General features: G+C 38.0%; 3 protein-coding genes across 3 annotated transcripts in view; 1 reads left to right on the top strand and 2 right to left on the bottom strand.

Annotated features, from left to right (window-relative positions):
• zmp:0000001236 (mastermind-like protein 2) overlaps window positions 1–5,231 on the top strand; it is a 56,434-nt gene extending 51,203 nt beyond the window's left edge. The window contains exons 3-5 of the mRNA XM_053647920.1: window positions 2,350–2,493; window positions 2,888–2,960; window positions 3,488–5,231. Coding sequence (XP_053503895.1) covers window positions 2,350–2,493; window positions 2,888–2,960; window positions 3,488–4,293 — 1,023 coding nt within the window. The 3' untranslated portion in view covers window positions 4,294–5,231. The remainder of the gene's footprint in view (window positions 1–2,349; window positions 2,494–2,887; window positions 2,961–3,487) is intronic.
• A 1,108-nt stretch (window positions 5,232–6,339) lies between these two features.
• On the bottom strand, window positions 6,340–16,961 carry mindy4b (MINDY family member 4B). Its single transcript, XM_053647927.1, has 13 exons — window positions 16,579–16,961; window positions 15,230–15,336; window positions 14,632–14,659; window positions 13,652–13,825; window positions 13,352–13,471; window positions 8,770–8,867; window positions 8,502–8,667; window positions 8,311–8,376; window positions 8,124–8,194; window positions 7,516–7,588; window positions 7,154–7,330; window positions 6,877–7,057; window positions 6,340–6,574 (listed from the first exon to the last, which is right to left on the bottom strand). Exons 1-13 carry the CDS (start codon window positions 16,675–16,677, stop codon window positions 6,432–6,434), a joined length of 1,503 nt encoding a protein of 500 aa, XP_053503902.1. The 5' UTR covers window positions 16,678–16,961; the 3' UTR covers window positions 6,340–6,431.
• A 3,063-nt stretch (window positions 16,962–20,024) lies between these two features.
• clrn1 (clarin 1) lies at window positions 20,025–23,913 on the bottom strand. Its single transcript, XM_053647926.1, has 3 exons — window positions 23,324–23,913; window positions 20,961–21,140; window positions 20,025–20,402 (listed from the first exon to the last, which is right to left on the bottom strand). The coding sequence occupies exons 1-3, from the start codon at window positions 23,577–23,579 to the stop codon at window positions 20,137–20,139; spliced, it is 702 nt and encodes a 233-aa protein (XP_053503901.1). The 5' UTR covers window positions 23,580–23,913; the 3' UTR covers window positions 20,025–20,136.
• Between the last annotated feature and the right edge of the window lie 966 nt (window positions 23,914–24,879).

Genomic DNA, 24,879 nt, shown 5'->3' with positions numbered 1-24,879 from the left:
AGATGTCTTTTAGACATCTCAAAGCAATGGCCTTTCGCTACGCTGTTGTTGAATCTGTTTTGCCCTGAGAAATGTTTCATGTCAACACAGTGGCTGACAGTGTGTACACTGTGTGTGTTTGAGTGAATGGGATAACATACTTGAGCAGGGTTTGTTCTGGAAAAAACGCTTGCAGTAAGGCCGTTACTGGCTGAAAAATATTACCAGTTGTGTGTGTGGTTGTAATTTGTAGTCTTGCTGCTTGTTGTTTTAGGGTCTAACATCACAGACAATTTAATGTTCTGATTTTGATTAAGAGGTGATTAGATTGTTCTTGGATTATACTTTTTTAAAATTATGTAAAACTATTATCTGACAGATAATACACCTGAAATTTCCTGACACTAAAGAAGGGTTTATTGACAAAGATCTAAGAAAAACTAAAAGAAACCTAAAACAATCCTGAAGGTTTCTTTTTTTTCCATAAACATCATGTAGTCACAGGAACCTACCTAGAGCACCTTATGTCTCCAATTATTTATTGCCTCATAAATATGTTCTTTTTAATTTAACAAGTATAATTGAGTTGTGTGCCGTGTTATGGTCACCCAAACAAGCTCAATGACACCTGCCCAAGACCTGAAACAGACTATTTATTTTCTTGCCTTTATAACTGATTTGAGCCACCTTGCTTTTGCAATGAAACTTCAGAGGCAGAGTTTGTAACAGATTGCTGGCCTGATGGTGTTGTTTTTTCACGAGGAACTGATGTGTTCATGGCCGTGTAGCTGATCTGTTTGAGGAAAGAGGTGATAGGGGATCCAGCTGCATTTGGTGAGGCATATTGGTATTCAAAGCAGGTTCAGGGGAAATATCAGTAACGGGTGAGAAAATTGGGAGATCGTAGACTTTCAGATAGCAAAAGGGGACCATTTTCTGCGACATATGCACATATTAAATGGTTTCTCTGCACTTTTAGCAAATAATTTTTTTTTTGTCCATTCCTTATGCAATCTAAGCAAACATTAGTCTGTTATATTTATGAATTTACATTCTTTTTAAGGGCCGTGAGATCATCACAGGAATTATTTTAAGTACATTTATTAATCTGCTCCAAATCATGCACTGTTTTACTTTAATAAAAAAAAAAAATAGCACCACATTTACTTATTTGTCATTCTGCCTTTAGGCATTAAAGTGTTCTATCAACAGGCCAGATTTTCATTATATTGGCATGGCCATCTTTCACAAGATGGTATTTTGCCAAAAAAAATTTCCCAGGGAACTGGCTTATTTACTGACAAATTAAAGGAAAAACTGGTGGCTATGAAATCCTGATGGAAGTAGTCGTTTTCATGATGACTCAACCCCCACACAGAGGACATGAGGGCTCACTGAATGGTTTGATGAGAATGATGTAAATCACATACACTTCACAGTCATCAGATCCCAACCCAAATGAACACTTTTTGGATTTTGGAGCGGATTGTTAGACAACACTCTCCACCACCATCATCAAAACACAAATTGAGGGAATATCTATTGGAAGAATGGTGTTCATCCATCCAGTGGAGTTACACAGACTTGTAGAATATATGCCAAGACACAGTAAAGCTGTTCTGCTGGCTCCTGTTGGTCCAACACTTTACTATGTTGTTTTTTCTTTACATTTTTCACCCGCCTGTGTGTGTGTGTGTGTGTGTGTGTGTGTGTGTGTGTATATATATATATATATATATATATATATATATATATATATATATATATATATATATATAAAATTAGAATGCACTGAAGAAATAAAAACCATCCCAGGAGAACGTTTTGGTCATCCATACACCTTGTCTGTGTATATTTCTGCAGATTAAAAAAAGGATCTTTAAGACATCAGTCATGTGTAGTGATATATTGAAATGTCACCATTTCAACAAAATACTTACATGTTCTTACAAGTAAACCAAATGACTATTTGTCAGCAATGACATGTATTTGTCCTTTTTTTCTTTTAATAGGCATTAGAGGGGGGAAAAAACATAAAAAGCTGTGGGGATTGGATAACACCATGTACTCCATGTATCACGAAGCATGCACTTTAAAACATCAAAATAATTGATAAAGCATGCCATCTAGTGGACTAACCATACAATCACAAGGCCCAATAAACTTGATCTCATGAAAGCAAATGTCCACTGAAGTGATAAAGCTTACAATATAAATGTTGTGTTAAGTGTAATGTAGAACTTGCATTACAGTATTACTGTATATTTGACTAACATTTATTGTAAGTTCACCACTAATTCAGCATTCATTTTGTAGTAAACAGTTATTCGATGACTAAATAACATCTATGTCTTCGTCATCTGTTCATAGGGATTGGCACCAGGGCCACGTTTCTCAGCAAACGGTTGTCTGGTGACCCAGCAGCAGCGTCCGTCTGCACCTAGCACTCAGCAGATAAACAACGGCAAAGCACAGAGACAGCTAAGCCAACCTCAGCAGCACACCAGTGACACAGTGAGTAACAGATTAAAACTGATCCACTCTGAATCACAATCTTTTTCTGCTGTCATCCTCTACACAGTAGGTGTGATACAATTTACATCATGTTTACTCCAATTTTAACTGATTTAAGGCGTTACAGTACAACCTGCCTTCTTCTCTTTTAGTTTGTAGTACACACTGTGTTTTAGCATGCCTAATAAACTCTGAACAACAGACTATCAACAACAGATACTGCATGTTTTCATTCTTAAGAACATTCAAAGTGTTGCCCATAGTAGTAAAACTCAGAAATACAGAATAGTTTTGAATGACTGTTTGGACATTTAGATTTTAAACCCAGGGATTTATTGTTGGTTATTGTGTTCTGTTCATTTTCTTGTTTGCTTTCATTTATTTCAACCCACAGGATCAGTTTAACAGGCATCTAACAAGACCTCCACCTGACTACAAACAACCACAGCATCCAAACCTTTACCCAGGTACCCATTTTCTCTTTCTTAATTTTTTTCTTACTTTTCCAAATACAAAACCATTTGCTCCTTTTGCTAATCTATTATATCTGTTGGTCTAATTACTTATAATGCATCACAAGATGTTGAAACTAGGAGACATTTTTTAATTCATTGATAATCGTGGTAAAACCCAATTTTGTATATGCAATAGAAGATTATTTTAAGTGTAACCTTCTATTATTTAAAAATGCATCATTAGTGAAGCAAGATATGGTTCCTGGGAACTCAAGTCTAAAAGCCACATTATTTCCACAACAGTATTTTCTCGTAATTTAAACAAAGGAAAATTACTTCTCTCCCATCACAGTCACTACATGAACATCAGTGTGTTGATTACTTTACGACCTAATCTTTATAACGCCTCGGATAAATCTTATTATCATTATTAAACTTCTGTTTCTGTTCATTTCTATGTCAATGTTTGTACGCATTCTAACTTGACTCAACATGACCATTTTCATTCCAAACTCCCTCGTGTGCTGTTCTGTGGCCAGGTCTGACATCATCCTCAATAACCAGTAATAGCTCAGACCAGAGGGAGAACCAGTCCATCTCATGCCATATTTCCAATGGCCAAGGAGTCAAAATGACGCCCAACTCTGGAGACAGAATGTTTCCCAGCAGATCTGATCATTCAGAAGTCCAAAACTGTGCAGGCCAACTGCACCAACAGCCTAACAGCCAGATGCAAATTGGGATGCATCAAAACAAGCCACAGTTCCAGGGAATTGCCCCTACCACACAGCATGTAAGAACCGGCGCAAGCCAAGATCCAATCCTTGGCCAAGGACTGGGATGCATGACCACCACTGGAAGCAGGGAGACAGGCATGAGCTGGGAAAATGTTACAAAGCAACTAGATGTAAAGAGACTTCCAGTCACAGTACCACCCCAGGGTGCACAAACTGAAGCTCACTTCCCACCAAGGCATATCGGTCCACCAAATCAGGCAGTGCCCCATTCTGGACTGATCCCTTTAAACCCTGTCATTAGAGGATCAGCTCCTAGACCCAGCCAGCCACACATACCTCCACTTCCTGGGATCAGCAGACTAAATCAGTCCTCTCCCACACAGCAGGGGTGCATGAGCACATACGGAGGCACAGCACAAAGCCCTGGTGCCTATCAGAACAACCGTGCAGGCCGCCTCACATTTGATTTTCTGCAGGATGGGGATAATACAGTACCAGGGATCAATACCGACTCGGACTTCATCGATTCTCTGCTTAAGTCAGGTTCAGGCAATGATGACTGGATGAAAGACATAAACCTAGAAGAGATTCTGGGTGGTCACTCATGAACGAGAGACTCAGGAACACAAATAAGAATGATGACTTTACTATTTTGGTATTTTACTAAGTGGTGATTGAAGCTTTTAAAGAGCTTCAGGTTGTATTTTAAAGCACCTAACATATAAGGGATTGGCTTGATGTCTTAAACTTAAGATTCTGAAGAGATATCCAATTATCATGACTTTTTTTTTCATGTGGACAAATGATGTATTGCAGGTGTCATTATACTAGATTTAGCTTTTAATCATATTATCTAATCTGTTATAAAGATCCATGTTCACAGTATTTATGGTCTTCACAACATGTTATATAACTATACGCGTCCCTGTAAAAATCAGCTGTAGTAAGCATTGACATATTGCGATACAATGCAGCAAGCTGGTGCACTTGTGACTGTCACATCCTGAAGATTAGTTGTGAATGGGGTATTCATTTTATATAGTTTGTTATGCAACATTAATAAGACAAACAACTTTGTCATTGATGATTTATGGAACCTGTGTTGGCAATCAAAGGATATAATGGCGAAGATGCTATTTATGAGCGTACACCCTGTTGTAAGATCTTTGTGTGAGTCTAAAACAGTACGTCTTAGAAGCCCATCTCTAAAACTGAAACCCAGGTACTTGCTCTGGGAAGAAATCGAAAATGCATTCAACTCTAATATACAGTATGTTTGTTTACTTGTTCAGGTAAACAAGAAAGACTTGGCACCAAAATGTAGACTGATCATACAACTTTCACACTTGCTCTGCAGAGTTAAGTGGATTCCCTTATATTCGGTTACAGAAATATTCCAAGCAGACATTAAGTATTAAAAATGTCTCAATAAGTCATATTGCTAATATTGTATTTATAAATATGTTTACTATATCTTGTGGGTTTTTTTGTAACACTAGTCTTTTCTATAATGATCTATAAGGCTGTAATAAATGTGCATATCCTGTGATGTCAATTTAGCCTTTGAATACTGACAATTACAATAAAATATAGTTATGCAGATTTACTGACCATTTATGTATAACCATTTTACTCCTCTGTAAACCTTCTGTCAAACATAATGAACCTGTGACAGAGTGAGGCTGAATTTCTAAATTATGTTTGGTCTATACATATTACAGGCAATAAAGCTAGCTCTGCATTGTGGGCTAAAAGGGGGCATCTGAACATGCCTGGTTTTAAAGTAATTATAATTCAAATTTTGATATTTAATTAACAGAATCTAATGTCCTAAGCCAGGCAACACAGTGGTGCATTGGGTAGAGTTACTACCTCATAGCTCCAGGGTCCCTGGTTCAATCCTGAGCTCAGGTTACTGTCTGTGTGGACTTTCTCTGCATGTTCTCACTGTGTTTGAGTGGGTGTCCTCTGGTTTCCTCCCACTGAACAAAAAAAATTCCGATTGGCTATGCCAAATTGCCCATAGTGTGAATGTATGTTTGCATGGTGCCCAGTTACTGAAAATGAATGAATAATCTGTAACCTATTACCAATTTGCTTGGCCAAAGCTTTTCTCCTGCTGATTTAACATGAACTATTTGTCATTGTTAAATACAAACAAATTATCTCAGTATTGTGGCAGGGGCTTATTTTAATTTTTATATTACATCTAAGTGCAGTTTTACATTCAAACGTTTGAAATTGTGAAAAGGTAAACAGACTTCTTGCAATAAGATTATAATTAATGTGTTGGTTCCTGGGGGGGTTATTTTCTAACATCAACCTTTATAATTAAGCCCTCATATCTCAACATTTTCTGCACTTTTCCTGATAGTTACAAATGAAGAAAAATGTTTGCTTGATAGGCTTCAAATGATTCCATATGATCACGATCATCAGTTTTCTCCCTGAAGGGGAGAGATGAAGGGTATGTTTGCAAATGTTAACAAAACTTTATCAAATTCTAAAATAAATAATCACATACAAATTAAAATATTATCAGAAATGCAATGCTTCTAAACTGTCTACATATATAGAAAATCCAGGGGAACTTGGAGTTCATATACTATTTAAACATGATTATGGGACATTAAAATAAAAGTGTATTTAATGTGCTTTAATGTGCCTGTCATAGCACATAAATGCATATTGTATTGATTAAAAAAAAAAGACTCCTAAATTGAGGTAAATAGCTATCTAAACCTTCTCAGAAGAAAGGTACTGTCCCATTCCAGTCAATTGCTGCTCCTTCCCATTTAGTCCTGATGGTCATCTCCACAGAGGGGAACCTCTTCTCAGGGTCTCCTTGACCGTCTCTGCTTTTAGCCTCCCAGTGATGAGAATGTGTGTCTGAAACAAAGGATTCATAAAAAATTTTTTTTAATTTTCTGCCTTCAGGGCTGGGTGTTCGATTCCCGTCTCTGCCCTGTGTTCTCCCTGTGCTTCAGGGGTTTTTCTCGGGGTACTCCAGTTTCCCCCGACAGTCTAAAGCCATGTGTTGTAGGCTTACTGGCATGTCTAAATTGTCTGTAGTGTATGAATGAACCATGAACCATTGAACCATGTGCAACATCCGTTTCGCTAGTTTGGTTCCCTTAAGTTAAAGTTAAGGAATTAAGTCAGACAGTGTTGTGCAGGGTGAATAACATTACCTACGGTGAGCATTGCAGTATTGACTTGGGTTGGTTGGCCATTGTAGAAGTAGAGGTGGAACAGATGCTCCATCTTCCAGTCAGACAGCAGAGATCGGTTTGGACTAAATAAAACGCTGTAGGTGCCATTGATATTGCAAACCCAAACAGGCAGTTTGGGTGTCTTCAACATGCTTCCCACCTGAGGCAGAAGTCATTAGGCACAGAATTACTGGGTTTGCAGGCTTTCGATGATTGACCTTTATGTACAGTATAATAAGCTTCCCATAGGGCTTACAGCAGGCAGACTGGCATGTTCCGCTTGTTCTCGGCTCCAGTGTAGGTATCCCACATTGCTCCGACTCAGAATTCCATGGAGAGGTTGGTCAAGTGTGTTGCCATGCTCATCACATGATGACTTCCCGTTAAAGACGTTAGGACTGGCACGGCCGGTCAACAACAGGTTCAAAAGAGCCTAATAAATAGTTAGGTTTCAGTCACCGGCAATCATTAGCAGGTGTTCAATCACACAAACAAAATATTCTGTTTAAGCTAAAACCATGTCTTTTTCCTGAAAAAAGTCAAGAAAACATGAATATCACTTAAATATATCAAATACTGCATACAACATTTTTTCTTACGGAGATACGATTTGCTTACCTGGCGACAAACAAAGTTGCCCAAGCCAAATTGTAAGAGATGAGTCATGCTGAAATCCAGGTCTTCTTGCAACCTTGGATAGTTAGAGGGGAAATTCTCAAGTAAACCTTCAAAGGCAAATATGATTATTTGACTAAATTCAAAGTTTCAAAGGAGATATTTTCACTTGCTAAGGTGTTATTATTGCAGTGCATGACATTCTGTTCTTGGAAAATAATCAACTTCAGGTGGTAACAGTTACTTTGCTTCATATTTGGCCACATCATACTAACCTGTTGTTGATTATTATCTTATAACAGCAAGCCCATCATGTTTTATTCCTTACATATTACACTAAAGGAGAGTAGAACTGAGCAAAAGGTATCTTTAGCATTTCAGACCTGTTTTTATGTGTGATCTAATTTTCAGGGAACAATTATCCCTAAACTCTAAAATGTAAAAAAAAAATTGCATGCTGCTTTTTGTCAGGTCACTCCCATTATATAATGTGTTTTTTCAGGGTAAATCTGGGGTGTGTGTGTGTGGGGCGGGGGGGGGGGGGGGAGGAGAGGGTGGGGGGGGGGGTTATCAGGCATCACTTCAATGATTGATAAAAATTACTAACTTACCTAATAATCGACCTTGAGAAGATCAAGCTATACAGAAAGAGAATGACTCCATGGCTTCCCTCCTCATTGAACTTACAGGATAAGAATAGATATGCACTATATTTAATTAATACTGACAGCTAACAAATAAAATATCCATTAATTCACTTTGCAAAAATGTATACAAAATGTGTCCTTAAATACTCACACACTGAATATGTTCATATATAAATTTTGTCACTTCTTCTTTCTTTTTAAAGGTGAATATCTGCAACTATAAAAGAAAGATTGACCCAAACAAACTACTTAAACTTTCACAGTATACTTTGGGTATAGTGTGTGACTCAGAGGCCATATGTGGTTTGAAAGTGATACTGGACACTGCATGGTAAACAGTACCCGCTCTGTGAAATTGTCCAGTTTGTAGTCCAGGTGGGGGGTGAAGCAGCGATCTGGCGTAACCAAGGAGACGGTGGCAGTACGCTCCTCACCAGCTGTCCATAAAATATCAGCCAAAGCAGCAGCCAAAGCCCTCTCCTGCTCTTTCTCCCCAACCTCCAACAGACTGAAACACACAACAAACAAGAACAACCGTTATGACTAATAATTTCTTTCACTGTATAATTTAGATGACACAGCTGAGGACAAAACATGACTCTTTCCTCACCTCTCTATTCCACAGCACTCTGTGCTTAATGGCTGTGAGAAAAGCAGGTATTTGATAATGTGCGCCTGGACTGCTATCTGAATGGAACGGGCTCCACCCTGCAAAATGAAGGGTTCAGCAAACTATAAATAGCTATGGTTTTGAGGACCTCTTGCCCTGCACAGCTTTTAGCTAATTGTTAAAGGAAATATCCAAGCTAAATAGTAACACAATAAAATATTTTTAGATTGAAATAATTGTGATGTGTTTAGTAATTCTGGTGCTGATCAGTTACTTGGTGCTGCATTTTTGTTATGACGTTACAGGGGGAAATTGTTAGCGCAACAATATTAAACATAAAGGGATAACAGTGTTTAATTAGAAATCCAATAGAAGAAGTAGTGGAGACAGCAAAAACTGGACTTTCAGAATGCAATGCAGCTATACAATAAAGCTACACTACGTTATGGCAGAGACTCAGCACAGCTAATATCTATTAGATGACAGACACGATGGAGTTGACAGTAGTATTATCTTGAAATTAAAATCGTTGAAGCCTGATCTTTTTTTTTAACAGCGTGTACAACTGAGGAGGTGAGTGAGCTAGACAGACTAAAGCACTAAAGCACTGCTGCATTGCTCTCTTTAGGTAGAGATGAAGTAAGGGCTAATTTCCACTATCAGCAAGTAGTCAACAGCATTGTGAGTTGTGTAGGAAAGTGTTAACCAAAATGACAGTACACCAACATGTTGCAGAAAGAAGTTCAAACTAAAAAGGAACTCAGAATTTCCTTACAAAATAAGTCTTGGATGCCATTGAAGATCACATCAATTCTAAAGATTAATATCCAAGTCATTCAGGGTGGATTTTTTCTTTAAGACCTAGCCTAGGAAACACTGAATCATGCTGGCCAGTTTCAGAACCCCTGACTATTGCATACAATGTTAGTAGGCCTATTATTTGCTACTACATACAGTAGCTTATATTCACTGTGTGCACTACAGGGTGTCCCAAAAGTCTCCATACATAGGGGACATTAACACTTTTTAGCAAAATGTCATCCAAAATTTTTCATACTTAGTTTATATTATATATTTTTTAAGAATGCCTTTAACAAAAGAAGAACGTATTGAAATCGTTCTCATGGCTGGATCGGAAAGCTGTCACAAGGCTGTGATGGACTTTTAACAGGAAACATCAGTGGACATCAGTGGATAAATTCAACAAAACACACTCCATGTGAAAACTGTAATGAATTTCCTGGTTACACAGTTGCACTATTTGGCCATCTAGTACACAGTTATAGAATTTATTTATATTTGCACTATCCGTTGTCACCCAGATGTGTATGGGTTCCATTTTGAGTTAGTTCCTCTCAAGGTTTCTTCCTCATATCATCTCAGGGAGTTTTTCCTTGCCACCATCGTCTCTGGCTTGTTCACTGTTCATCAAAAATGTTCATTGTTACAAGCTCTATCCAAATAAAACTGAATTGAATTGAACATGGCAACCACATCATAACTGACTCTACTGCCACACTTATTAACAAATTCAAAAAGACTGGAAGTGTTGCGGACCGACCGAGAAGTGGACGTCCACAAAATCCACTGACAATGGCGCAATGTGGTGTTGGCATACATAGTCCCTATGTATAGAAACTTTTGGGACACCCTGTAGTATAGTAATAACCTGATTCTGACAAAGTACAGTGCTATGTAAAAGTATTTCTTCTGTTTTTGTGTATATCTCATACTAAATTGTTTCAGAAATTAAAACAAAATCTAAGATAAAACAAAGGCAACCTGAGTAAACACAAAATACAGTTTTTAAATGATGGTTATTTATTGAAGCAAAAACGTTATCCAATACCAACTAGGCCTGTGTGAAAATGTATTTGCCTCCGTAGTTACTAATTCCCCAAATCTATGAAACTGCATTCATAATGGGGTTCAGCTGGAATAGACGCAACCAGGCCTGATTACTGCAAACCCTGCTCAATCAAATCAACACTTAAATAGAAATTTTTCAACAGCATGAAGTTGGTTAAAAGGTCTTAGCCAGTAACACACTATGCCAAAGTTCCAGAAGTGATGACAAAGAATGTGATTGAAATACATCAGTCTGGGAGGGTTACGCAGTTATTTCAAAGGCTCTGGGACTCCAAAGAACCACAATTATCTCCAAATGGAAAAACTCTGTACAGTAGTGAACCTTCCGAGAAGTGGCCAACCTTACAGAATTCCTTCAAGAGCACAGCAACTACTCATCCAGGAAGTCACAAAAGAGCCAAGGACACCATCAAAGGAACTTCAGGCCTCTCTTGCATCAATAAAGGTCACTGTACATGACTCCACTATCAGAAAGACACTGGGCAAAAATAGATTCCATGTAATAGTGGCAAGGTGAAAACCACTGCTAACCCAGAAGAACATTGAGGCTCGTCTGAATTTTGCAAAAACACACCTTGATGATCCTCAAACCTTTTGGGAGAATGTTCTGTGGATGTGTCAAAAGTGGAACTGTTTGGAAGACAGAAGGGGTGCAATAATTGAAGGAAACATGAATTCTGCTCTGCCAGAAAATCCTAAAGGAGAATGTCCGGTCTTCAGTCCATAATTGAAACTCAAGCACAACTGGATTATGCAGCAAGACAGTGATCCAAAGTAGAGGAGTAAGTCCACCTCTGAATGGCTCAAGTCCTGACTTGAACCAACTGAAATGCTGTGGTAGAACCGTAAAAAGGCAGTTCATGCTTGAAGACCCTCTAGTGTGGCTGAAATAAAGCAGTTCTGCAAAGAAGAGTGGGCCAAAATTCCACCACAGTGCTGTGAAATACTAATCTCCAGTTATCGGAAGCATTTGGTTGCAGTTATTGTTGCTAAAGGTGGCACAACCAGATTTTAAGTTTAAGGGGGCAATTAAGTTTTTCACATTGGTGATAGGTGTTGGATAACCATATTGTGTGTCTACTCAGGTTGCCTTTGTTTTATGTTGTATTTCGTTTGAAGATCTAAAACTATTTAGTATGAAATATACACAAAAACAGAAGAAATCAGAAATACTTTTTCACAACACTATATATTCCTCTTTTATATCTAAAGTTTTCTTGAGATACTTATTTTAGTCTAAGATGAAAAGAGAATGTTTGAATATAGAAATCCCATTTACAGCACAATCTGGTCAAAGTCACAAAATCTCTCCTTTTTTTTTTTTTTTGTTAATGGCACCACATCTGGTTCAGAAAATTCATGAATAACATTTCCAGCTGCCACTGATCCCTGACCAATTTAATGTTATAATGCATTTGAAAACTGCCGGTCCTACAAAATCATAAAAGGAAATATTGTTTCATGTACAGTACCTCATGGCTGGCCATTTTTCATACAAATAAGAAACAGCAACCACCTCTAGACACCTGAACTGAAATATGCCACTGATCTTTAGATAAGTTATTCAGTAATGTTTTCAGTCACATCTAACAAGATGATCAGTGACATGAACAGGCATGAACAGAGTTAGACTGGTTAATCCCAGAGGAGAAGAGTTCATCTACTTCTGGAATATTGGAATACAGCCTTTCTTCACTTATGTACAATATGTATACCATCAGCTAAGTAATGCGATTGATTACAGGAACATGGAAGTAGTCCAACATTCCATTTCAGTGAGATATATAACCTTCTGTCTATGTTTACATGTACATATATTGAATAAGGAGTCAAGACAGTCTGAAAGCCCTGAATGAGTAATGACTTGCATCACAGACAGTCTTTCTACCAGACAATAGATTCAACCATACATCCAAAACAGCACCAACGTGTTTGCTTCAATGCACAACCAATGTTTACAATGACTTTTTCACGATTCACATTTGAACCCAATTTAAAGCCTGTGGTCTGAATACAAGAGGACGTACACAGACACAAATCTCGGACTATAAAGGAGATTGAAAAGTTAATGTAAATGTCCAAGTGTCTACAGTCTTGTTAGACGTTAAGGAAAGAGCTTGTTTCAGGGAAGGTTTCACCAAATATTAATTGTAATAACTAAACAGATCATTTTGAAATCAGTGTCATGGACAAAAATTCCATTCATAAAAAAATGGTTATGGTTGAAAAAATACTACATAACATTCCTTTATGTTCAAAATATCAACCATTGCATTGAGTGATGTATTATCTTTTGCTGGTTTTTATGGAGTGTCAGTAATTCTGGAGTTAAATTTACCATTTTTTGCTCATTTACATAATAAGCATATATATATATATATATATATATATATATATATATATATATATATATATATATATATATATGTGTGTGTGTGTGTGTGTGTGTGTGTGTGTGTGTGTGTGTGTAAAATTCCTATTTATAGACAAAATTATAACTTCTGCATACACCTGTCTGTGGTCTTGGATTGCATTAAGTCTGGATCTTAAAACATTAGTAATAAAGGACAGATGTGTGTCTAATTTGAAAATGCTTGTGCTTGTGTAAGTACTGAGTTGCGACTGGTTAGAAGTTGCCCATTGCACATGAATACCAGAACACAATACTTTATTAATTGTCCATTTGATAGAGAGATTGTATAAAAGTACTCACTCTTTCTGCCTCCAAAGCATAGGATAGGTTTGAATATGGCTCCCGGAACTTAAAGAAGGATTTCTTCCACTCATAATTAAAGATGTGTAATGTGTTTCCAAACAAAATCTTCCTCAGACTCTGTATGAGAAAAAAAATCAGACAGGCCTCATTGTAACTAAGTGTACTACAAAATCCTCACTGACACACTCTCCCTCTATGGAAGTACGTTAATGAATCATTCAAAGTGTCTTGCTGTAAGACATGGACACAGGGAGGTCCACTAGAATTATGTAACACACTAATTTTTTTATAACTCACCATGGCAAGTTCAGGTAAAACTGGTTGTCCACCCAGACTGGGAGAGACAGCTAGTGCACGAGGGATGGAGTAGGGCACCATCAGCGGGTTGGCATTGCTGTGAAACGAATGGGCTGAAGGACACCGAGAAACATCCTCGATTTCTTCCTCAGGTTTAAGCCTCTCAAGAGGTCTCTATAAGGAGTCAGAGAGGAAAAAAGAAATAGAGTTAAGAAATGGAAAACATGTCCACAAAGAACACTGCTCCAAGAAGATTGTTAACTGCAACTGTGTAAAAAGAACCAATGGATTAAAATTGGAATATGATGTCCAACATCACAGAGAATTCTGTTTTGTTCTCTCTCATGAGCTCCCTCTCTCATATCATCTCAGATAGTTTATAACTTCCACAGAGATGTCGCATAATGGCATAAAATCCAAAAGCAAATCCAGACACACACAAAGCATGAGTTCCATGACATGAGCCAACATTTCCTGTATCGGCAGCAGATCACTCACATCCTGGTTTCTCTTCACTTCCTCTTGAAGCAGTTCAATGTATCCAAGCTTGGAGGGCTGCAGTGTGCTGATGCTCTGGAACAGCTGCTTATAATCTTCCATTTCAGGGCCTACATGCATCTGGCAATTGTGCCAAAATTCACTTTCACACATAGTTCCATGAATTGGTCTGATGAGTATGAGGAAAACAGAGGAAAAAGCAGCTGACAAGCCAGAGCAGTCACATCTAGACCTCTTGCAGTGGCCCCAGGTTTTTCAGGGGATATCAGGTTAAGGAGAGCAGAACTCACTTACACAGATGCACTTGCGCACACACATTAACACACAGCATCCCTCTGGTCAGACACAAATGATATACAGTTACCTGAGAGCCCAGGTCTTGGGTTATCATGTTCTCCCACATAAGCAAAACTCAAATACAAATGTGCTTCACACTTGATTGGTTGCCATCTAGTGAAGACAAATAAAAATGATAGACTTACTTTTTCAAAACAGTCTTGTAGTTCCAACCTGCAAGTTAAAACATGAAACCTAAATATGTGACACTTTATTGGGTACACCTAGATTACACATATGTTCATTGCCCCTTTTATCAGGTATACCTACCATAGCGGTACACAATTATACAATTACTAACTGTAGTCCATACAGTGCAATACACAATTTCTCAGTCCTACTGTATTCCATCTCATCTGTTAATGAATAGACACCACGGCAGAACCACCCCTGACAGGTTATTTTCATGGAAGCCCATTGTGACCATACGAGTGACACTGACATGTGTGGCACTGTTACAGGCATATCACGCACAGAAGCACTGCAGGGCTTTTGAATGTCAATGTCACTCCAGTGCTGAGAACCACCCAGAAATAGAGCTAATGGTCCAATTAAGGTTGGATCCATTGAAGGAAGGAACAGAGGACAGTTGATAAATTCGCAGTGATGACCTACAGACAGTAACTGTATACAGTATGGCAGGTTTACTTAATAAATTGGTCAAAGAATATTTGTATACGGTATGTGTACCTAACAAACTGGCAGCTCAGTGTATTTATAAAAATGCCACAACAGGCATCTCACCCCCGAGCGTCAAATATTTCCCTCCATTTGTCCAGTTCTGCTATCTGACTCAGAATGTCATCCAGGTCTGTGTTCTTGTCACTGGCCTGCTCCAGCCCGTTCTCCATCTGTAGATGACAGACATACCGCACACGCATTCAGGCTCACCTGCTATACGGTTGCGAGCGCAGGAAGCTCTATGAATGTTTCAGTGAGGCCATTGTTGCTGGAGGAAGCCTGAGCTTTTTTCTCCTAGAGGAATACTGCATCGGTATACCTGTTATGCAACCATGACTGTTTACTAAGGTACACTACACTACAACTGTAATATACATAATTTATATTTTTGGCGATGATTAGGCCTACTTAGTGGTAGGGAATAGTGGGATTATAAATCATTACTCATCTACAGCTGTATACTGTAAAGTCAAATAGTACAAACAGGTGTGTCGAAAGGATGTTCAGTACGAGCGGCATAGTCTTTATGAATGTAGCAGCAGTTCTTAGAAGAAGAAGAAGAAGAAGAAGAAAGAAGAAGAAGAAGAAGAAGAAGAAGAAGAAGAAGAAATTAAAAAGAAGAAGAAGTCTTTATTTGTCACATATACAGTACATTATAGCACAGTGAAATTCAGAGCGCAAGGTCAGCCATGTTTCAGTGTCCCTGGAGCAGATAGGGATATGGGCCTTGCTCAAGGGCCCACCATTGCAGCTTATGTACAAGTCTACAGTATCCAGATGAGATTCAACTGAATAAATGGTTTCCACTGAAATCTTTATGGTATCTAAGTGAGACATTTCACAAGAGCAGAAAGTAAATGGCAAGTGCAGAAATCTCAAAACCGAAGTATGAAGATGTTGCAGAGCATCAGAATGAATCACACCACCATCAGAATGAATCACACGCCAATCCCCATAGCCCGTCCCCCAGAATTACCCTTAAAATTACATTAGTACAGACACTTCTGCAGAACCGAATTTTCGGGATTGGCAGAAGAACTAGTAATAGGTCAGCTTCTTACTCTGAACTCAGTGAAATGAGTCCAAAATATAACTGCATCAGACAGGAATTCACAGCCATCATCCCAAACCTCTCCTCTCTGAGCACTGAGCACAAACTGAGCTGTGTTTTAGGGGAACATGAAGGAAATGTGGGTGGCAGCTATGTTTATATTCACTCTTCATCATATAAGAAACACAAATCACCTCTAATCTAATCCAATCTAATCGAATTCTACCACTGTCTGTTATAATAATTCACGTGTATATGTATGTGTGCATGTATGTTTGTATATATATATAGAGAGAGAGAGAGAGAGAGAGAGAGAGAGAGAGAGAGAGAGAGATAAAACAGTCATGCCAATAAAGCACACCGTGAACTGTGATCTTCCGGTTTCACCGATCTGAAAGGTCTGGGAGTTTTCATTGTTTCTAATGTGACTGGCATTTAAAAAAAAAAAAAAAAATGACATAAAGAGTCGATTCCTAAAAGAGTCGAGTCCCCGGTTCTTATGGTTCCAGTCTTGGGGACTCGAGAGTCGATTGCAAAGCTTTGGAATTGATTCCACACAGACTGGAATTAATTTCGGGACAAGGTGAGCAAGTATAAATTCCGTTACCACTGTCTGATAAAGGCCTCTCTATACACCATAGACCTCATTAGTTTGATAGTATTTCATTTTGGAGAGACAAAGAAATACTTTTTGTAATAGGCTACTTAAAGGATTTCCTTTCCTTTGTGTTTACAGGAACAGGCTTCACCACAGTTAGTTAAGCGTTAGCCTTTCGTTACTTTTAAAGACTCGTTGTTGGCATGACCGGAAATGACATGTTCCTGCGAAATACCTTTTGAATTAGCTACATAAATGCATTTGCTGCGGTTAGAATCACTGTTGGTTCATATTAAAAGTCTATATTGCGTTAAGTTTGAAGAGTAGTGAAGCAGTAGAGCAGCTCAAAGGCGCCATCTTGTGGTCGCATCGTCTGTTCCACGGATCCCCGAGGTCATTCTGCATTCATAGTTAAAATGATCTTTTCGCTAAAATAAAACTAACATGTGACTAAAGACATAGGCCTATGTAAGCACGTTTGTGCCACCTCATGAGCACGACGACGACATAAATTTTTTTTAATCAGATTTAATTCAAAATAAGCTACAAAAAATACACTTAAGTTCTGTGGTGAAAATGTGTAAGAAGTTATAAAATAACATACTGCAGTCTGTGTATAGACATTTGTCCTTCAGATTGGATCAGTGTTTTCCAAATATGAGACATTCAGGATATGAATTTAATTAACATCATTTTTGATTCTATACAGCATCAGTATTACTTATTGTTGCGGTTGTTGTTGTTACTTTGTAGGCGACAAATAAAGAAAGTTGTACACTCGCTATTTTCCAAAGACGTTTTCAAACTACAGTTCTGCAAAGCTGTTTTAATTCAGATGTTCAAAACAAGTTGAGTTCATTTGTGGTGATGTGTTAGGAATGAAAAAAACAAAAATATGGAAGCTGAATATATTTTCTGTAGGGCCTATTTATATATAAACATATGTCTTTTCAGCTTGAAAAAGAAATTATAATTTGTAATTATAATGATATGGCATGATAGGATTTAAGTGACACAAATCTTAATTTTGTATATTTAGCCATTATGATTATGATCACTAGCTATGTGCCTGAATCTTTTATGTTAATGGTAAATCTACAGTGTTTTTATAGTGGGTAATATAGAAGTAATCTTTATCTCCTTAACATGCAGTATTACAGAGATAAAAAATAATTAAAAAAAAAAAGGCCTACCTTGTTCTTCCCTCCATGTTTAGTGAGAGGCTGACGTCGTAGTTTTTTTTGATGACTTTTTGCAAACATACCTAACCTGAAGTTCTAATTTATAAAAACCACAACCCCTTTTAATCTGTATCAGACAAACTCAACCCCCTTTTATTCTGTATCAGACAAACTCAACCCCCTTTTAATCTGTATCAGACAAACTCAACCCCCTTTTATTCTGTATCAGACAAACTCAACCCCCTTTTAATATGTATCAGACAAAATCAACCCCCTTTTAATCTGTATCTGACAAAATCAACCTCCTTTTATTCTGTATCAGACAAACTCAACCCCCTTTGAATCTGTATCAGACAAACTCAACCTCCTTTTATTCTGTATCAGACAAACTGAGGAAAGTGGAATTGCCCACTTCAGTTAGTATCGTGCTCCTTTCTTCTGATAGTGGGTGGAGTCATTTAAAGTGTTAAGACCTTCACAACAGTGCAGATTTTCCATTATCTAATCTTTTACTGATGTGAACTGATGTGAATAGTGTACACACTATTTAAATACACACTACTTTGTCATATGTTTGTGAATGATCTTTTTCAATCTTAAAATGTAAATTGCATTTACATACATAAGACACACTTCAAATCTGGCGAGATTTAACGCTCAGCTTTTGAGATAATGCTGTAACTCTATGCCAGTTAGAGTGGAGAGATTGTTAATGTTACAGTCTTGTCTGTTAATTTGTTTAGGAATGATCAAACATTTGTATTTGGACAGCTCACCATTATTAGTGGTGCATGTAATAAAACATTATTGAGTTTCAAACCAATTGGGTGTTTGATTTTCAGTAGAGATAGATATAGTACAGTAATTTGACACATTAAAGAACAAAAAGAACCATAAGAGGACGCTAAAGCACTCCTAAATGATTTTCACTTTCTTTATTATCAATAAACCCAAAGCTGTGGGGGAGCAACTGGAGAGCCATTGGTTGTAAATGGTTGCATTGTATCTATTTATTTTTAAAGAGTTTTTTTTTTTGTAAAGATTTGAAAGGGCCACTTTGAGATAACTAAATAATTTAGCTTTACACATATCACAGGTTTAGATGGTGCTTAAACTCTGAAAAATCATTACATACAGAATGACATTTTATTTAAAGTGTGAATAATGTAATCAAGAGAAAGAAAACACCAGCTGAAACTGGAAGGTTACATTTATATAAACTGGTACCAAGTAGAGGCTATAAAATGTTTAAGTAAATGTACATAATATGCATTATCTCAGTAACAATTCGTTTGTTTTCAATTTTAACAAACATCCCTCTTCAAACCCCCAGTTAATAAGTGGTGCAACTGGCATGTCACATATCTGCACATGTGAAGATAACAAACACTCATTAATATGTACCCTGTATGTGGTTACAAATGTACAGTGAGCACAGTCACTGTTTATGATGTTTTGTCTGGGCTTTAATCATTGCTATTATACCATACAGTTTGGGCATTCTATCCTATTTGTAATGATATCAAATTAGATTAATTCAATTTTTAAAGTATAATTTGACCATTAACATTCATAACTCCCTTCATGATAACCAATGCACGGGGTTACAGTGAACATTCTTTCTTATAATTGAATGCTATTCAGGATTGTTGGCACATCTAAGAAGGAGTATATACACTCATAATATACAAATAAAAAGCTTTTACAAATAAATTAACCATTGTGTAGTGTAATGTTACTTAGAATCTAAAAGATGCATGTACTATGGAAAAATAAACAGTTTTGGTGCTGGTGAAACAAAGCTGAGCTGACCCATTTCTGCATTTCAACAGGTATTTAAAATACTGAGATGGCAGTTAACAGAATGCGTAATCAGGAGTCCAGTTGAAAGACTGAGTCCCTCCACTAGCCTCGCCACAATGAGATAAGGCTCATCTCTCACACACACATACACACAGCCAGGACCCTTTCCAAGTCTGTTCCTCTTCGGAAAGTGAAAAATGCAACTAAAGAGGCTCGGATGTGGCATCTATTCAGCTGTAAACAAATCAGAACAACAGATGGTGCAAGACGCGAGGCTAATAGCCGTTGTAGGATATCACATCCAGGGGGTGGTTAATGGACAATAGAGTTGGTCTGGTCAGTACATGAGATCAGCTGCACCCGTGCTGGCATCTGACTCTTTGGCCTCCTGGAAGGGAAACTGGATGCCCGCTAGGCGGATCAGAAGGATGTTAAGGCCATGCACAAGGAAGACTATGAATATGAGCCAGAAAGTGCGGTCGAACGCCTCACTGTGTGTCTTGTAGACAAAAGTGCCCTCTTTGTAGTTAGTGATCTTCTCAGATAGGTGATGCAGTTTGACCTCAGATGCATAGAGGATTAGGATGAGACAGCTGCACAGACCTGCACAAGGGGACAAGCTTTGTGGTTAATGGAAATTTACAACTGGATTTTACAAACCTTGATTGCACATACTTTAATTGTGCTTTTGATTATATACAGTATATTAGATGTAATATTATGTCATTTTTTCTGTCCTAATTTGCTGTCCAAACTCTTAATTCTTACTTCTTAATGGGAACAGGTGATGGATCAAACAGGTCATTGTAATGCTACTGTCCGTCAGCATATGATTCACAGAGACATCTGACACTAGAGATGGGTTGGCCAGTTGGACAGAGTGCAAATTTCCATGCTTTTATTTATTTATTATGCAAGCCAATCCCAAGCCTCTCTAAAAGGTACACAAAACATGTTTTGGGGTATGGAAAAATAAATTATAGTGGCTCAGATTCACATTAATGAATTTCAAAAGCCTTTTCGTCAAGTATTTGTGTGTGTGTGTGTTTGTGTCTTTGTGCAGGCATGGGTTGGTGGGAGGGACACAGTACAATAACAGACAAATCAAGGCTTTCAGATGATAAAAATTATTTGTGTGTGTGTGTCTGTGTGCAGGCTCACAGCTGATCAGGTTCCACAGGTAAAGGCCTAAAGGTCCGTGCAGCGTCTCATATGGATTTCCAAAGGCATTGTACATGAAGAAAGCAGAGCACACAGATGAGAAGAGGATGAGCACTGCACAGAAGATGATGATGCTTACATGCAGACTAGCTGGGATCACATCCACCAGGTCAGGAAAAACTATACAGAGTAAGAAGAGCATAATATCAATATATTCACAAATCAAAATATAATGTAATATATAGCCTAATGTAAATTCTCTTTCCCTAAGCACATTTCATGTAGTGGAGCCAGAAAAGAAAGGCAATATTTTCAGGCGAGTTAATGGAAGTTAAGTAATTCATTAAGTAGTATTCTGCTTTATGTATTGTATATTTCATGTGAACAGTTATTTCATGGTATTTAATAGAAGCTTATGAAAGATATATTGTAGACCTATGCTACTTATTCTGGGTGAACAATGAGACTCAAAAATACTCTTTGTTTGGATACAAGTATTTGAGTAAATGTGAGAAATACTGTATTTTATTATGCTCTAAAAAAAAAAGTAAGGTTCCATTAGGGAACCACTGGGGATCTCACTGAAAGAACCATACAATTTTTCAAGTACATTTGAAGCAAGATTCTTAGAGGCACTTTTAAGGGTTCAGACAAAGAAGAAGCCCTAAAGGATCATTCCTAAAGGTTTTTACAGATTAAATTTCTACCTGGGCTAAACATTCCAAAAATAGATTAATACTGACACATGCCCAGATCACTAGAGTTAAATAAGTCAATGCAATGTTGTTCACTGAAACTGGGCATGCGAAACCTCTTAAATTTGGGCTTGTTCCTAATCTCATTAGTGAAAACAATTCATTAAGCCTAATAAGTCTAATAACAGTGGCACGTTTGAGAGCAGAATTGGTGAGAAACCATCTTTTACGTACAGCTTATCCTACACGGGGTCACAGGGGGAGCCTGGAGCCTATCCCAGGGAACTCGGGGCACAAGCCATGGGACACCCTGAATAAGGTGCCAACCCATCATAGGGCACAATTGCACACACTTTCACACATTATGGACAATATGGAAATGCCAGTCAGCCTACAACGCATGTCTTTGGACTGGGGGACTACACCAGAGTACCCGGAGGAAACCCCCGAAGCATGGGGAGAACATGCAAACACATAGAGGTGCGAGGAAAACATGCTAACCACTAAGACATTGTGACCTCTGGTGAGAAACCAATCGCTACAAAAATTAAATGAATTCATGGTCACAATTCATACATTTTAAATGGAGGCTGTGTGTCTCTATCCACAATACTATGGGGCATCCCCCAAAAGTTGGGTTGCCACTCAGTGTGATAAAAAATTTTTCTGAATTATTGACAGAAACTGGTTTTTTGTTTTTTAAAATAAAAGCCTACAATGTTACTTTAAATATTACATTTCCAATTGCGCTCATAGTTTCAGGGTCCCCATTTGATCATGAGCTTTGGGTTTCTGTCTGTGGGGAGTTTTACATGTTCTCCCCATGTCTGTGTGGGTTCGTATTTTGTTCTCGGTTTTCCTCACAGAGGATTAGGTGGATATGCTCTAAATTACCCTAGGAATGAATGAGTTTGTAAATGTATGTGTTGCACTGAGAGGACTAGCATGGCATCCGGGGTGTATTCCCACTTCACACCCAGTTTTCCTGGGGTAGGCTCCAGAACAAGGATTAAGAGGTGAGGATGAATGAATTCATTTCTAATTGTGTTGTGTTGGTCCTTAATAGCTGGAGAATTTCAAAGCAGTGTAAAGGATTTTTTTTTATTTGCTTTTGCCATGCAGACCTGACAATGCTGGACACAGGCCTGACAATGCTGGACGCAGAGGCGACCAGCTCGTGTATAAAAACAGTTTACTGACTTCTAAACCCGTCAGGCTGCTGTTATTTGTGTATTTAATACAGAAGATCACATTTAACCCTCCTGTTTGCATGATTTCAGTGCTCATATTTAGATTATAGTTGACAGGTTATGAGGATGCTTTTTTTTTTGGTGTGTTCCTCACTGCTGCCTGCACAACGCTGGGTGATAGTGAGTGGATGGAAGGCACAGCTTTATGGCTTTGGTATGAACTCGACACACACACCGCTATTATATTAAACACTGTTGCGGGCTGTAGCTCAAGCCACTTAAACCCACGTGTTAAACCAGACCCAACAGTCAAAAGTACCCAGGTCTAAGAGGGAGAGAAAGAACAAAAATGTCCATATGGCCTATGCTACTTTTCATTTCGTTATCACAGGTGTACTGTAGTCTAGGTTTTTGGTTACCACGCAGACCTGCGAGTTTTTAATGCCGTCAGAATGACACAGCTGCTTAGTTTACTTACAAGAGAAGGAGAAAGGTCTTCCCCCCAGTCCACACTGTTTCAGTCCTTGTCCATGAAAGAGGCCGTAGTTTAAGTTCCCGATGAATTTGTCCAGCTCAGATCCAGTCGCATTAACCAGCTGAGTGCCTGTTTTACACAGCACAGTCGCCTGTACCCAGTTCCTGCCTCCCATAGCAGCAACTACCATCAGCACACAGGCGAAACTCAGCACACCGGCCAGAGAGAACAACACTTTCTTCTGCATACTAGGTATCATGCGCGGAAAAACACACTACACTACACGCACACACTGCACGCACACTACACACACTGCACGCACACTAAACACACTACACACACTGCACGCACACTGCACGCACACTACACGCGCGCGCGCACACACACATACACACACACACGGCAGCCTGGAGTCCTGCGCATTAAAGTAAGCAATACAAACAACAACTTCCATATATTAAAATAATAAATATCTGGCTACATGTTTCCTCTGGATAACTGTTTGGACACACACACAGCGCGGTGTGTAAAATGTCGGCTTGGGGTTGAGTTACTGTTACTGTACGGTGATCGGTTTCTCCGTGTCTCCAGGTTACCGGGTTGAGTTTCTGCCAGAGGCGCACGGTGAGCTGCGCTCGTCTGCTCTGACCTTAACTTTAATTGGTTATTGGATGAAGACAAGTCATTTCGCATTTGTAAGCCGATGGGAAACATAAATGTCACGTTCATGGTTTTACAGAGCGAATTATAGGCTGTGCATTTAAACCAAGACAAAATACACACCCGACGTAGACCTACTGTGTAGTAGCTGTTTAAACCTTAGTGTATTAATATTGAAGATAATACACTATGATCATGTATATGGCCAGTGCAATTTTAACAGTCAAACAGCATTTTGTCTTCGCTTGCACGACTGAAGAGGGTGACTTAATTCATTTAACTTGTATTGACACAAAGAAATGTATTTTTGTATTGTTTGTGCAGAACACGTTTAATTTTCTGCTAAGATTTGTTAAATAATTTTTTTTATGCATTATCACTTTCTTGAAGTTGACAGAGAACGAGAGCAAAAGGCAAATGTGTTTTGTCATAAGATGGTGTTATTTTGCAGCTTTTGATAGCCCATTTCCCAATGAATAATAAAGTTAGGATATCTAAAGATTTTAAATCTACATTGAATAATATCGCTTGACAGTGTGATTCAAGAAATATCAGAGGATAATACACAATAATCCACACTGTATGAATATCCCGATTGAAAACTGTTTATTCCCATCACATCCCACCCTCTTTCCCAGATATACTAGTTTAATAACAAAACAAACCTATGCAGTATTTTGCATGCCCTGTGTTTGCATGTATATATATGTATATATATATATATATATATATATATATATATATATATATATATATATATATATATATATGTGTGTGTGTGTGTGTGTGTGTGTATATATATATATATATATATATATATATAAACATATATATATAATATATATATAACATATATATATAATATATATAATATATATATATATATATATATTATTATA

This window comes from Ictalurus furcatus, chromosome 17 (genome assembly GCF_023375685.1).
Source record: "Ictalurus furcatus strain D&B chromosome 17, Billie_1.0, whole genome shotgun sequence".
Lineage (NCBI taxonomy): Eukaryota > Metazoa > Chordata > Actinopteri > Siluriformes > Ictaluridae > Ictalurus > Ictalurus furcatus.
The sequence above is the reverse complement of the archived record's forward strand: the minus strand, read 5'-3'. Positions and strand labels throughout refer to the sequence as shown.

Coding starts and splice junctions, on each gene's coding strand:
- mindy4b (XM_053647927.1), bottom strand. CDS start 16,677: ATGTCATTTTTTTTTTTTTTTTTAAATGCCAGTCACATTAGAAACAAT. Junction 13,472..13,651: donor TTTTACCTGAACTTGCCATG/GTGAGTTATAAA, acceptor TTTCTCATACAG/AGTCTGAGGAAGATTTTGTT. Junction 8,868..13,351: donor ATGCTTTGGAGGCAGAAAGA/GTGAGTACTTTT, acceptor TTCATTTTGCAG/GGTGGAGCCCGTTCCATTCA.
- clrn1 (XM_053647926.1), bottom strand. CDS start 23,579: ATGATACCTAGTATGCAGAAGAAAGTGTTGTTCTCTCTGGCCGGTGTG. Junction 21,141..23,323: donor AAGACCTTTCTCCTTCTCTT/GTAAGTAAACTA, acceptor TACTCTGTATAG/TTTTTCCTGACCTGGTGGAT. Junction 20,403..20,960: donor CCTGTGGAACCTGATCAGCT/GTGAGCCTGCAC, acceptor CCCCTTGTGCAG/GTCTGTGCAGCTGTCTCATC.